Source organism: Geotrypetes seraphini, chromosome 19, assembly GCF_902459505.1.
Source record: "Geotrypetes seraphini chromosome 19, aGeoSer1.1, whole genome shotgun sequence".
NCBI classification, from domain to species: Eukaryota; Metazoa; Chordata; class Amphibia; order Gymnophiona; family Dermophiidae; genus Geotrypetes; species Geotrypetes seraphini.
In genome coordinates this window covers 34732979-34748012 of record NC_047102.1, presented here as the reverse complement: position 1 = coordinate 34748012, position 15034 = coordinate 34732979, and the positions used below count along the sequence as shown (strand labels likewise).

Sequence of the window (15034 nt, the reverse complement as noted above, 5' to 3'; positions counted from 1 at the left end):
CAGCGCCCGACCAGCCCCGCGTGAGCGGGTGGGAGCCCGGACTCCACGTCCCACGATGCAATGCGTTCCCGAGAGCATCTGCTCTTCCCGGGGGCGGGGCCACCCGAAGGATCGGCGTGCTGTTTGACTTGAGCGTTTTGATTGCTGCAGCTCCGGGGGTGGAAGGGCGCAAAGGAGTAAGTTTCTGCATTGAGCGATCCTTTTTCTTGATTGATCCCTTTCAAATCCTTCTTCAAGCTGCATTTGTATTCCATTTGAGCTGATCTGGGGTTGTTGTTTTACTGGAGCACTGCATTGCTACATTGTAACTCAGGGCACTTTGCAGCCGGATCAGGCTCGTTCTGCTTTTGGGACTGTGTTGAGGAACTGAATAGGTTTCTCTTTGCTGCTGCTGTCAAGAACTTCTTCAAAGTTCTGGCTGAATTGCAAGAAATGCAGATCCAGAGGGAGACTCTTTTCTGCCCTTTGGCTTATTTCTTGTGGCTCCCCAATTCTTCCCCGTGGCACCCCGATCTTTGCACGCTTAAAGCTATTGTCTAAGGCGATGCCTTCATTAAATGGATCTAATGTGTATTCCTGTATTTTAGGGGGGTCGTGACACGTGCAAAGTAACAGGAAATGATAAATAAATACTGTGTACCTACTTTTGGCCCACCCTGTATAGCAGTGGTTCCCAACCCTGTCCTGGAGGACCACCAGGCCAATTGGGTTTTCAGGCTAGCCCTAATGAATATGCATGAAGCAAATTTGCATGCCTATCACTTCCATCATATGCAAATCTCTCTCATGCATATTCATTAGGGCTAGTCTGAAAACCCGATTGGCCTGGTGGTCCTCCAGGACAGGGTTGGGAATCACTGCTGTATAGGACCAATTTGGAGCCTCTCTTCCTGGCACAAAATGTCTTCTGTTGGGCCTGTCAGTTGGAGGCTTATGGCGACAGTCTCTTTGGATGATTATAATTATTAGTTACCTGTAGTGCACAGGTTGAAATTTGTCTGGGCTTCGCTGTGTGAATTATTGAAAGCATTAAATGGGGCTGAGAAGTTGTCTGGTGAGGCCTGCAACAACTAATATTGCACCTGAGAAAAAAAGCTGAGAGTGTCAGAAAAATTCAGGCTATAACCAGAAGGGTGGCAGCAAAGATTGAGGGGCAGCTGTTCAAAAGAATACCGTGAAAGTAAGTCTGGTTATAGCAGGGATCTCAAAGTCCCTCCTCGAGGGCCGCAATCCAGTCGGGTTTTCAGGATTTCCCCAATGAATATGCATTGAAAGCAGTGCATGCACATAAGATCTCGTGCATATTCATTGGGGAAATCCTGAAAACCCGACTGGATTGCGGCCCTCAAGGAGGGACTTTGAGACCCCTGGGTTATAGCCAGTTTAGCTTCTAAGTTATTTCAGCCTTCAATGCACAAAAGGGTTCGCGGTGGCTTTTACTGACCATGGTACGGTAGCAGCCACCGCGAATCCTATGCAAATACATTACAACAGGGGTGTCAAAGTCCCTCCTCGAGGGTCGCAATCCAGTCGGGTTTTCAGGATTCCCCCATTGAATATGCAAGAGATCTATTTGCATGCACTGCTTTCATTGTATGCTAATAGATCTCATGCATATTCATTGGGGAAATCCTGAAAACCCGACTGGGGACTTTGACACCCCTGCATTACGAGAGCTCATTAGTATTAAAATGAACGCTCCATGTAATACACAGCAAGGAATGCTGACCCTTACAAAGTTTTCCATCCGATTAGAGCGGTCAGTAGCATGAAGGTGGCAGAATCTTGCTTAGATTTTTTAAGTCTGTAAGAATGGCCAGGAGTGTGCATGTGTTTCACTTCCGGCTCACCACACAATTGTTTCCCACGTACTCAGCTTTATAGGACCCCCAGGGACCCCTGAAGAAGACTTTTTGTCAAAACACGGACCGTGTTGGGTCCTGTATCCCTAGTGGACTAGGTTCTTTAAGGATCTTATGTGGAAGATTTACTTTTATGTGGATGGAATTATTTTATGTGGATGATTTTAGTGTACCTTTGGAACTTTGACACTTTCAAATAAAGACCATTAAGGAACATCGTCACTCCACAGAGTTTTTTTGGTTTTCTCTGGATTTAACTCTTTGTGGATATTTTGGGGTCATTTCCTTTTGTTAATTCCTTTCACAGAAGCACCTGCAGGGCACTATGTTCATATAGGAGCCTCCTACTGATGTTTAAGAGTACATGGAACTGATTTTTCCATTTAGCTTATGCTCTAATACAGGAGAGTCCAACCTTTTGGCTTCCCTGGGCCGCATTGGCTGAAAAAATGTTTCTGGGGCCGCACAAACACTGCAGCAAGACAGAGGAGGGAGCTGGCAAGATGGTAAACACCCGCGGGCAGCAGAAGAAAACACTGCATCACCCTTGACCGGGACCGCACAAAATACTTCACGGGGCCGCAGGTTGGACACCCCTGCTCTAATACTTAATTTTAATCAGCCTTTACGTATAGGTCATAATCTCCTTTACCTCTTCTCCAGGTTTAGTCATGCTTTCAAAATTAATTTTTATTGGTCGCCGCATTAATTTTTAATTTTTATTGGTCGCCGCACCTCAAGAAGGACATGGCGGTACTTGAGAGAGTCCAAAGGAGAGCAACGAAGCTGGTAAGAGGGCTGGAAAACTGCCCATACGCCGAGAGGCTGGATAAGCTGGGTCTCTTCTCTCTGGAAAAGAGGAGGCTCAGGGGAGATATGATAGAGACCTTCAAAATCCTGAGAGGCATAGAGAGGGTGGATAGGGACAGGTTCTTCAGACTGAGAGGGACAACGGGTACGAGAGGGCACTCAGAGAAACTGAAGGGGGATAGGTTCAAGACAAATGCAAGGAAGTTTTTCTTCACCCAAAGGGTCGTGGACACATGGAATGCGCTCCTGGAGGAAGTGATCAGGCAGAATACAATACAGGGATTGGACGGATTCCTGAGGGACAAAGGGATCGTAGGGTACTGAAAGGGGTGCGGGGACAAAGGGTCAAAAATTGGATGGGAAGATAGGACTTCGATGAGAAACCAAGGGGTGATTCAGACAGGTCATGACCTGTTGGGCCGCCGCGGGAGCGGACTGCTGGACGTGATGGACCTGTGGTCTGACCCAGCAGAGGCACTACTTATGTTCTTATGTTCTTATTACCCTCCAGTTGTTTTTTTCCCCTAAATGTATCTCTATTTTCTTTAAAGATTGTAGTTCACCCTCCTTTCCTTTTGTACTGGTAATTATTTGTACGTATATACTGTATGTTTATTTGTATAAAGTTGTTTTCTGGTTTCCTAATTTTAAACTGTCATACGCGTTGAAGTATTTGACATTGCGTGCGCAACAAATTTTTAATAAACTTGAAACGTGTTTCATATTTTCCATCCAGTGCCTTGGTGAATGAGAACCCTGCAAACCTTTTTGGTTAAAGACGGAGAAACGGCCACCTGTGCACTCATACCTTATTTCTGCATCCAGAACACATCCTCTGAGGTATTTCCCCCACATGGAAAAAATGGAAGACAAAGTCATCGTGAACACAGAGGTGAAGCAGGTAAAAAAAAAAAAAAAAAAAAAAGCTTACATTCTTGTATGGAAACTGACTTATGAATATGGTAGATATTGTTATTTTATATACCTCCTATCAAGGTTATCTAAGCGGTTTTTACAATCAGGTACTCAAGCATTTTCCCTATCTGTCCCGGTGGGCTCACAATCTTATCTAACATACCTGGGGCTATGGAGGATTAAGTGACTTGACCAGGGTCACAGGGAGCAACGCGGGGTTTGAACCCACAACCCCAGGGTGCTGAGGCCCTCCCCCAATAACTAAACAGTTCATCCAACTTCATTTAAATTTGTACCACAGATAGAAGGAAAATTGGGTACATCACTAACACCCATCACACTTTTCACGTGTCTTTGATCTCCTGACATTTAAAAATTTTTTCCCATTTAGTTAAAATCTGAGGGAGATCAAATTGCTTAAACATCATGAAGCTGTCCTGTCATTGGTCAGTGCCTAGGGGCATCACATGACTCCAGCTCTTGACAGTGGTCTGTAATGGTCAATCATAACTGCATATTTCAGTACTAAAGAAGGGTTTAGGGTTTGGTTACCAGAGTCATTAGCTTGCTTATGTCAAATCCATGACCCTTTTACCCTTTAAACATAGCATAGTATCGGCAATAAGAGCTTGAATGCATCCAGCTTCTCCAGACCACATGGAGGAATGTGTTTGACTATATGGAATTGATTTTCCCATTTAGCTTATTTTCCATATCTTGTTGCCTGCTGCTCTTTGTAGCTCAAAGATTGCATTGCTAGAATACACGTCCTCTGAAGAAAAATAAGCATGTAGAGGCCAGTGAGGGCTACTGAAGAGAGAAAAGATGACTGGGGAAGGCAATGGCAAACCACCCCTCCCCTCTAATAGTCTGCCTAAAAATTGTAGCATTATATCTCCAACAGAAGCCTCTCACTGAGCCCTATCTGTATTGTTTGAGCCTCGTTTTCACTCATCTTTGCTTATTTTATCGCCTTACTCTTATTATTCATTGCAGAAGGACCCCAAGGAAGCCCTGGTGATTGCAGTAACAACCAGGGCCATCTTTGATCTTGAGGAGGAGCACCAATTGTTCCTAACCAAAGGGAAAGAAGAATATACGAAGCATCAGAAAGCTAATGAGGACAAACCCTTAATGGCAGGCACAGCCTTCGGCTTTATCAGGGTGAGACTACTGTGAGATAGCAGATAAGTTAACGACTGAGGCCACCAGCTTCTGATGAAACATTCTCTGGAAGCAGAACTGGGTTAGAAATTGGCTGTCGGACAGACGCCAGAGGGTGGTGGTTAATGGAAGTCGCTTAGAGGAAGGAAAGGTGAGTAGTGGAGTCCTTCAGGGTTCGGTGCTGGGGCCGATCCTGTTCAGTATGTTTGTGAGTGACATTGCTGAAAGGTTAGAAGGAAAAGTGTGTCTTTTTGCAGATGATACCAAGATTTGTAACAGAGTAGACACCGAAGAGGGAGTGGAAAATATGAAAAAGGATCTGCAAAAGTTAGAGGAATAGTCTAATGCCTGGCATCTAAAATTCAATGCAAAGAAATGCAGAGTAATGCATTTGGGGATTAATAATCAGAAGGAACCGTATATGCTAGGAGTTGAGAAGCTGATATGCACGGACGGGGAGAGGGACCTTGGGGTGATAATGTCCGAAGATCTAAAGGTGAAAAAACAGTGTGACAAGGCAGTGGCTGCTGCCAGAAGGATGCTGGTCTGTATAAAGAGAGGTGTAGCCAGTAGAAGGAAGAATATGTTGATGCACCTGTTCTGGTCATTGGTAAGGCCCCACTTGGAGTATTGTATTCAGTTTTGAAGACCGTATCTGGCGAAGGACATAAGAAGACTTGAAGCGGTCCAGAGGAGGGCGACGAAAATGATAGGAGGCTTGTGCCAGAAGACGTATAAGGAGAGACTGGAAGCCCTGAATATGTATACCCTAGAGGAAAGGAGGGACAGGGGAGATATGATTCAGACGTTCAAATACTTGAAGGGTATTAACGTAGAACAAAATCTTTTCCAGAGAAAGGAAAATTGTAAAACCAGAGGATATAATTTGAGATTGAAGGGTGGTAGATTCAAGAGCAATGCTAGGAAATTCTATTTTACGGAGAGGGTGGTGGATGCTTGGAATGCGCTCCCGAGAGAGGTGGTGGAGAGGAAAACGGTGACTGAGTTCAAAGAAACGTGGGATGAACACAGAGGATCTAGAATCAGAAAATAATATTAAATATTGAACTAAGGCCAGTACTGGGCAGACTTGCACGGTCTGTGTCTGTATTTGGCCGTTTGGGGGAGGATGGGCTGGGGAGGGCTTCAATGGCTGGGAGGGTGTAGATGGGCTGGAGTAAGTCTTAACAGAGATTTCGGCAGTTGGAACCTAAGCACAGTACTTGGTAGAGCTTTGGATTCTTGCCCAGAAATAGGTAAGAAGAAAAAATTTAAATTGAATCAAGTTGGGCAGACTGGATGGACCATTCGGGTCTTTATCTGCCGTCATCTACTATATTACTAAATAGGCTTGACAGATTCTAGGGAGGATAAATGCTGAAGGGTGCGAGTTAATTTTTTTATAGTCATTCTCTGAGTTGTCTGTTGGTCTTTGGGGAGTGGGAGAGAGAAGTGGATATTCACCCAAGGATCTCTGAGTTGTAGGAGGATGTTTGCTGAGGGTTTCTGGAGGGAAAAGGATGAATGGTCATCCAATGAGATGCTTACATAATGCCTTAGGATCTTCCTGCGCTCCTGCCCCATGCAGAGCCATGAACAAAAATGGCTGCCATGAGCTCCTGCTGTAGTCATGATAGCCATTTTTGTTTGCAGCTCTGCACAGGGCGGGATTGTAGGAAGATCGCTCCTGTCCCGCTTCACCACTAGACCACCAGGCTTTAAAAAGTAAGTAAGTAGAGAAGTCCGGGAGGTGGGGTGGGTCAGCGAAAAGAAAACCATGAATAGTTGAAGTTGCAAGTGCTGAACCCATGAATATGGAGGGGGACCTGTATTTGAAGAACGGGGAGAACAGTACTTTAACTCCATTTGGTGGCCTTAGACTAACTAAGTCATTGTTCCCTGGCTGTTACTCAGAGAAAGTTGTAAGGTGGGGGGGGGGGGGAATCCAGTGAATGGTGGGCGTGACTGGGCAGCAACACAAAAAAGAGCAGAGAAGACCAGACCGTCAAGCTTAAAAAGTCACTTTAATGGTCCATTTTCTTCCCGTGTTTGCATTAAAGTGACTCTTTAAGCTTGACGATCTGTTTTCTCTGCTCCTTTTTGTGTTCCTTTGTGATTTGGTGCAGTTTGCTGCTTCCCTTTCCTTGGGTGTAATTGGGCATACAGCAGTTTCATCCCAGTGGTAGACGAAGCCTTGTGGGGAGGAGGGTTCCTCCTGCAGTTTCCTCTTCCTTCTTCATTTGTTTCATTGAGAACTGTCCTTTACTAGGGCTAGTCCTATGAGCCTCCATTCATACAATGCAGGCATTCTCTCTTATTTTTAATACTCTTCCCTACATCTGGTCCAACCCTCTCGGCTGGGGGTGGGCTACAGACTACAAACTCCTCTAGGAACCCAGCAGACCTGCACCTTGATTCTACCCAAGAGCTCTTAATGCGCTCTCTGCATCATCCCAGCTTCTGGTTGGCCTGGGGTGCAAAAGGCAAGCCTTGACCTCCCACATGCTAGTCTCGCTTTTTTGAGGTACCCACAGGGGCAAAAATATGGCGTGGGGACCACATGGTCCAAAAAGAAGAGTGGAGACGGACAGACAAATTTCAGCACAAGGGTTTTATTTATTTAAAAAACCTGACCAAAACTGTAGCACTGATGCTGTTTCTCTACTGACCTACGTTTTTTGCTGCGTGTATAATAATCTTTACTGTGTCATTGAATCACCCTGCTTGCTAAATAGACTAGCTATTTTGGACAACTTGTTATTGTTTCTGCAGTTCATCTGTAAGAACACGGTATGCTTCTATACCTGTTTACAGTGAATTATGGACTCTGAGCCAGGCCCTTTTGGGTCAAGATGCAGATCTCTGCCTTTTAGTAAAACCCTTTGTCTGGTCTGCCTCTATTCTCTTTTTCTGTGGTTGCCATACATAGAAGATTGTCTTCTATTTTTACACATGGGTTCAATATGCTCAAGTTCAGGAAATGAAGATAGAGAAAAAAATTGTCTGTGTCTACTGTGGCAATTCCTGTTGGCCAAAAATGGTGCTGCGGGTTAGTTTCAGAGCATAACTTTTTTTATTACTACAGTATTTATATATCACTTATATCCTAAGTGGTTTTACATTCAGGTACTTTATCATAAGTCTCTATCTGTCCCGGCGGGCTCAAATTCTATCTAGTGTACCTGGGGCAATGGGGTGGGAGGATTAAGTGACTTGTTCACGGTCACAAGGAGCAGCGAGGGATTTGAACCCACAACCTCAGGGTGCGGAGGGTGTTGCTCTAATCAATGCGCCACACACTTTGAGACCAATGAGAGTTCCTTGGCCGCCTAGGAAAAAGAGGGTACGGAAAAGGGAATAAGAGACGAGAAGCCTTGAGCTGAGGTCCGCATAACGAGCTGTAATCCACTCCATTTCTCTCAGGCAGTGCAGACGGTTAACAAGAAGCTTCTGGAAAAAAATCCGGAGGAGAAAAGTCTGTTTGATGTCATCGTCCTGTCCAACAACAGCCCAGAGAGCGGTGTGCGCATTGTGAATAGCGCCAAACATTACGGTAAGGTTCCGCTGCCCTGATAATTGACAAGAACAATATGGGACTAGGCCATATGCAGTCTGACAATTGGAAGCACTGCCTGTCTCTTCATGCTGTGCTGTTTTCTCTTTGTTTTCTAAACCGAAGGTTTAGAGATATCCAGGTTCTGCTTTGTTAGTGATGAAGACTCCACCCAGTACTTACAGTCCCTCAATGTAAAGCTCTTCCTCTCAGCTGATCGGATAGATGTATGCAACGCCTTAAAGAGAGGTGAGCTGTCTCCCCTCCTCCTTTAATAATTCTCTCTCTCCTCTTGTTCTCTCCCTTTTCTTTTTAACGTAGTAACATAGTAAATGACGGCAGATAAAGACCTGAATGGTCCATCCAGTCCACCCATATCCATTAAAAATACATGATTAAATTAACTTGTCTCTTCTTTGATATTTCTGGGCCGTAGACTGTAAAGTCTGGCCTAGGTTCCAAATGCTGAAGCGAACATCCAAGCTCACTCCAGCCTATCCAACCATCTCGTTGTTTGCAGGATGTCTACCATAAAGTCTGATAACAAAACACAAAAGGAAAAATTCCACGACCAAAATATGAAATATATAACAAAAGTGGAATAAAAAAGATTAATTAATTAATTTGTCAATTCCATTGTACTGATAGATAGTTAATGAAAGAAGGCTGTGTCTCATAACAGCCTATGGCTGTTTGACAAATGCAATATAATGGTTTCAATCATTGGTCCTCCTCCTTCCTTTTGATATAAATACAATAATTTGTTAAGTGTGACAATTAATATAACACTATGAGAAAAAATTTTAGTAGTAGTTTTTATAAATTAGTTAATGAAATTAATGGCTAAAGCATCTGTGCAAAATAACAATTTAGTCACATAAAACTGAATTCATACAAAGTTCATAGAAAAGCCACCACAATAAAATTATATAAGTTTATATGAACATTCAAAATCAGAAAAACCTCCTAAAAAATGTCAATTGACTTATAGCAAATAAGATTTCAGTGGGTACCTATATGTTTTCTTCCTCGATTTTGAATCTTCATTTATTGCCACTTTTGGCAAATCAAAGCCACCTCCCCCCTCCAACCAGTCTTTGGGCTAGATTCACAAAGGGCACAGATCCGATCCATGTCCGGTGGGGCTGATTCACAAATCGCTCTCATGCAAATGAGGGCGATCAGAATCACGCCCTCATCCGACTGTCGGGATCGCTCTCTAGCGATCCTGACACATTTGCAGACCAACTGTAGATGGTTTGCGCATGCTTAAGAGCAGCGTCCTTTTTTTTAATTTTTTTTTTTAACTGGTTTTAAAACTTTTTTGCGAGCTCGTAGTTTTAACCCACTTTAAACCCTCAGGTTAAAACCATGGGTTTGCACTGCGGGAAGGGCAGGAGAGATTTGGAGCAGCAAGCAGGAAAATTTGGGGCGGGAGGAGAGAGCAGGAGATTCATTCGGGGCAGGCAGGAGATCGAGACTTATAGCAGAGAAGAAGGGCAGAGGGCAGGGCAGTCGGAAAGGGCTTTAGCGACTGGTCCTCAGAAGTCGCTTGTTTGTGATCGGCCAGCCCAGTCGGTGTTGCAGGGTTTTGGTTAGAGAATCGCATCCCTGCCTACTTTGCATGCCATTCCACCTCATTTGCATGCACGGATCGGAGGATGGTCAGCAGATAGGTAAGTGAATCGGGCTGGCGTAAAATTGGGTCATAAATGGGTTGCTTAGTGAATCTAGCCCTTAGTCCTCAAAGGCTCTGGCAGTGAAATCAGTTGTTTCATTTGAGCTCTCGTCTTTTATTTTGGCCCTGCAGGTGTGTCAGCTGCTCTGATCTTTCAACAGGAGGAGGTACAGGCCAATAATGCACAACTGCGTGTGGTGTTCGATGGAGATTCTGTGCTGTTTTCAGATGAGACAGATCAAGTCTTTCGGTCAAAAGGACTGGATGAGGCTGTGAAGTATGAGAAGGAAAAGGAGACTATACCAATGGGGCAGGTGAGTACCGAGACTTCCAAAGGATCTGTAATGGGACTGGTGGATACTGGTGCTTCCAGTTGCTGTACATGAAGGGCAGAGGTAGACAGCTCAGACTTAGAACAATAGAGAGAGAGAAGGAAAGAGTTGCACAGGCTGACCAGCATATCTTAAGCTTATTTACTGGCTAAAGGACTTATTCATTGGATTTTTCTAAACCGCTTTGATTATTATTATTGACTCGCTTAACGCATTCGACAGATAAGATTCCTACGAGGCTCTGCTTATTATTTTTCCTGTCCTTTAATTGTCATCTTTCCTATTACAACCGTAGTTCTCCCCACATCCCTTTCGTATCTAATAAATCGTGATTGTCCATATTAATGTTCTTAATTGTTTTGTCTGTCTTCCCCATATTATATTGTACATTGCTTTGAATTGTTCTTGTTTTGAAATTGCGATTTGATCAAAATTTTATTCAACTTGAAACCTGATTTCATGATCACAAAATGGAGTAGAGAGAATGAGCAGAGACCTCAGCAATCAGAAGGAGTGGTGAATTGCTTGGCAGAAATCCAAAGTTTTATGTAATAGGAAGGGGTGGCGTGAGGCTTTGCGTGATGATGTCTGATCTCACAGTGGAGACTAGAGTCGGTGGATTGCGTAAATAGAGGTTAACAAGCAGGTAAGGTCATTAGTGAAGTCTCCTTTACAAAACTATATGAAGTACTGCCAGCTTCTTCACATAAACGTTACAGATAGATAACTAATTTGAGTGGTCCTTTCATATGAGACTTTGGGACTTAAAATGTCTTTATCATATCTCCCCTCACACCTTTTCTCTAAAGTTTACAGATTGAGATCTTTAAGTCTGTCCCCATACGCCTTATGATAATTACCACATCACCATTTTAGTAGCCTTCCTCTGGACCGACTCAATCCTTTTTATATCTTTTTGAAGGTGCAGCCTCCAGAATGGTACACAATATTCTAAATGAGGTCTCAAAAGAGTCTTTTTTTTCCTACTAGCCGTACCTCTCCCTATGCAACCTAGCATCCTTTCTAGCTTTCGCCGTCACCTTTTCCACCTGCTTGGTCACCTTAAGATAATCACACACAATCATACGCAAGTCCCGCTCTTCTGTCGTGCACAGAAGTTCATCACCCCCTAAACTGTACTGTTCCTTTGGGTTTTTGCAGCCCAAATGCAGGCCCATGCATTTCTTAGCATTAAATTTTAGCTGCCAAATTCCAGACTATTCTTCAAGCTCCGCCAGGTCTTTCTTCATGTTATTCACACCGTCCAAGGTGTCTACTCTATTGCAGATTTTGGTATCATCCACAAAGAGGCAAATCTTACCTGACAGCCCTTCAGCAATATCGCTTATAAAAATGTTAAAAAGAACAGGCCCAAGAACAGAACCTTGAGGCACACCACTGGTGACCTCCCTTTCCTCAGACCGATCTCCATTGATCACTACCCTCTGTCGTCTTCCACTTAAACCAGTTCCTGACCCAGCCTGTCACTTTGGGGCCCATCCCAAGAGCACTCAGTTTATTTATAGTGTGATACACTATCAAAGGCTTTGCTAAAATCTAAATACCGCAATTTCAAAATATACTAAACAGAAAATACAAATTTATTAATTATAATGGTTTAATCAACTTCAATTGCTTTCTAAAATAATATTCAATATAATAGACAGATATACATCTAAAAACCTTATATATATATTTAAAATTCATCAGACTAACATCAATAAATGAACCACAGTGAATGCTTCAAACACCTAGAAATCACACTGCCAGGAAAAATTGTACTTGAAAATAAACTGATATATTAATTAACAGGTAAAATGCACTTATCTGAACCAGTTTTTCCTGGCAGTGTGATTTCTAGGTGTTTGAAGCATTCACTGTGGTTCATTTATTGATGTTAGTCTGTTGAATTTTAAATATATATATGGTTTTTAGATGTATGTCTGTCTATTATATTGAATATTATATTAGAAAGCAATTAAAGTTGATTAAACCATTATAATTAATAAATCTGTATTTTCTGTTTAGTATATTTTGAAATTGCGTTATATATTGGATTCTCTTTATTAATCATTTATTTTTCTGAGTATCCTTTGTTAAATTCATTATCTCCTAGTTAGAGTTTTGTTGTTAAAATCTAAATACACCACATTACAACCATTAGTTCTACCATGTGCTTTCCTTTAGATAAAGATAGATTTTACATTAATAAACTTTTAGGTATTTAAAGATCTGCATCACACCACCTGTGCCAGTCAGGTTTTCGGAATATCCCAATGAATACACAGGGGAGAAATCTTGAAAACGAGCTTGCTTTGGGGCTGTTTTGAAAGCCCTGCTTTGCCCATAAAGGTGTGCATTGGTTCATATTTTTGTTTAGTTCATTATTTTATATACAAATGAAAAAGTATATTGCTGCTCCCCTCAGCCTCTGCTGCTGCCAATGATATGGTTGAAAAAGCCTTTGGAGACTGAGCTTGGGACTCTGTAAATCTTTTTTAGGCAGCAGTGATCTCTGTTTGCTGCTACCTCACCACTATGGTTTCTCAAGGTGATGCTGGCTCAGCTGAGGTGGCCCTACCTTAAGCTTCCTGAGAAGCCTACATAGGGTGTGAGAGATTTTTCATTCTCTACTCACATATTTGCAATTTATATCTGTGTATTTTAGGGCCCAATTTTGCAGTTTGCAATCCATCTTGGGAAAATACGAAAAAAGTTTGGGCAAGAAGATAGCCCCATCCGCACTTACCTGGTGACAGCTCGCAGCGGCAGAGACATGGGCGTCCGTGCAATCAGGACCCTGAGAGAGTGGGGGCTGGCAATTGATGAGGCCTTCTTCATGGATGGAGCCCCCAAGGATGCCATCTTGGCTCAGGTCCAGCCGCATATTTTCTTTGATGATGGCCTTCATAACATCAAGGGAGCCCTGGACATTGGCATCCCATCTGCCTTGGTGCCCTGTGATTGCTGATGGACAGCCTGGCAAGAGAGTGAGAGGTACGAAGGGCAAGGTCCTCTGTGGATTGGTGGGAAGGATAGAACCAGAAGCAACCAGAGAATATTGAAGCAGCAGAGTCTTGGCATCCATGCCCGTAAAGCCACTCAAGAGGGCAAATGGAAGCTAGGGCTCTTTATTCTCTCACCCATTCCTGCCCTATGCCGGTGGTCACAAGGATCAACACACTCTCTCCTTTTCAGCATCCCTCCCCCCCCTCTTGCTTATTAACATAGATAGGAGTGTTCCAGTACAGCATTGTATCCTCAATATAGTGGCCACCTGGTTCAGGCCCATTCTACCAGGGCATGCAAGACTGGAGAGGGAGAGAGGATATGACTGCAATGGTGGGGGGCCCTGGCAAGATATGAAAGTAGGGCCAGCTTGTGAAATGTATGAGTGAACAGGGTGCTATGTTTTTAAAGGTGCTCCTCCCTGCTATAAATGCAGGCTTTTCCTAATTATGACAGGAATAGCCATGCAAATGGTAACTCGCAATTGGAAAAATTGCGATCGCCTTAATTTTCCTTTTTAGAGTTTATGTTTATGCTACCAATATGAGAAGATGAATGCTGATATGTTGGGGCACAGCAATTTATTCAAACTGGTTTGGGGCCTGTTGACATCCTTTGTAACTTCATTATAGGTATCTTTTGTTTTGAATTTTTGTTTATTTCCATACACATCCAGGACAGGGTGGGGGGGATATCTTGTTGGTTTATTCTTTGATTAAATGTATTGGATGGGAGGGGAAGGATATTTTTCTTCTGCATTGTTATTGATTGAATATAAGTGCTTGTTTCGATTATTAATGTCTGTATAATTCCTAGCACTTTGTATTAGTTTTGAAAAATTAATAAAGATTAAAAATAAAGGTGCTCCTCCCCCATAGTTGTCCTTCCTGTTTGGAACCCTTCGGCACTCTTTCCATATCTGGCTGCTTTCTCTATTAGTGTTTGGAAAACCTTTCATACGCTGAGAGATTGGAGAAACTGGGTCTCTTTTCCCTGGAGAAGAGGAGACTTAGAGGGGATATGATAGAGACTTATAAGATCATGAAGGGCATAGAGAGAGTAGAGAGGGACAGAAAGAGAGAGAGAAAGGGAGACAGAGAGAAATAGAGAGAGAGAGAGAGATAGAAAGAAAGAGAGAGAGAAAGGGAGAGAGAAAGATTGGAGAAACTGGGACTCTTTTCCCTGGAGAAGAGGAGACTTAGAGGGGATATGATAGAGACTTACAAGATCTTGAAGGGCATAGAGAGAGTAGAGAGGGACAGATTCTTCAAGCTTTCTAAAAATATAAGAACAAGAGGGCATTCGGAAAAGTTGAAAGGGGACAGATTCAAAACGAATGCTAGGAGGTTCTTCTTTACCCAACGAGTGGTGGACAACTGGAATGCGCTTCCAGAGGACGTAATAGGGCAGAGTGCGGTGCTGGGGTTTATGAAAGGATTGGACAATTTCCTGCTGGAAAAGGGGATAGAAGGGAATAAATAGAGGATTACTGCACAGGTCCTGGACCTGTTGGGCCGCCGCGTGAGCGGACTGCTGGGCATGATGGACCTCAGGTCTGACCCAGGAGAGGCATTGCTTATGTTCTTATGACCCTAAGCAGCCACACAGGTGCAGGTGTAGAACAAGTCACTCCCTGAAGAACGCAGGAGGTGGCCTGTTCGGTGATGCCGCTATCTAGAAGAGATTCTTGCTCCTGAGGAAGTATCACAGA

The 15034-nt window shown here is 43.3% G+C and overlaps 1 protein-coding gene across 1 annotated transcript; it reads left to right on the top strand.

Annotated features, from left to right (window-relative positions):
* Positions 1-58: 58 nt before the first annotated feature.
* On the top strand, positions 59-14078 carry LOC117351967 (cytosolic 5'-nucleotidase 1A-like). Its single transcript, XM_033927884.1, has 7 exons — positions 59-176; positions 3409-3573; positions 4584-4751; positions 8175-8304; positions 8431-8553; positions 10115-10296; positions 12983-14078. Exons 2-7 carry the CDS (start codon positions 3526-3528, stop codon positions 13283-13285), a joined length of 954 nt encoding a protein of 317 aa, XP_033783775.1. The 5' UTR covers positions 59-176; positions 3409-3525; the 3' UTR covers positions 13286-14078.
* Positions 14079-15034: the final 956 nt, after the last annotated feature.

Excerpts from the sequence above, each read along its gene's own strand:
- LOC117351967 (XM_033927884.1), top strand. The coding sequence starts at position 3,526 with ATGGAAAAAATGGAAGACAAAGTCATCGTGAACACAGAGGTGAAGCAG. Across the intron at positions 3,574-4,583 it reads TGAACACAGAGGTGAAGCAG|AAGGACCCCAAGGAAGCCCT; the intron begins GTAAAAAAAAAA and ends TATTCATTGCAG. Across the intron at positions 8,554-10,114 it reads ATGCAACGCCTTAAAGAGAG|GTGTGTCAGCTGCTCTGATC; the intron begins GTGAGCTGTCTC and ends TTGGCCCTGCAG.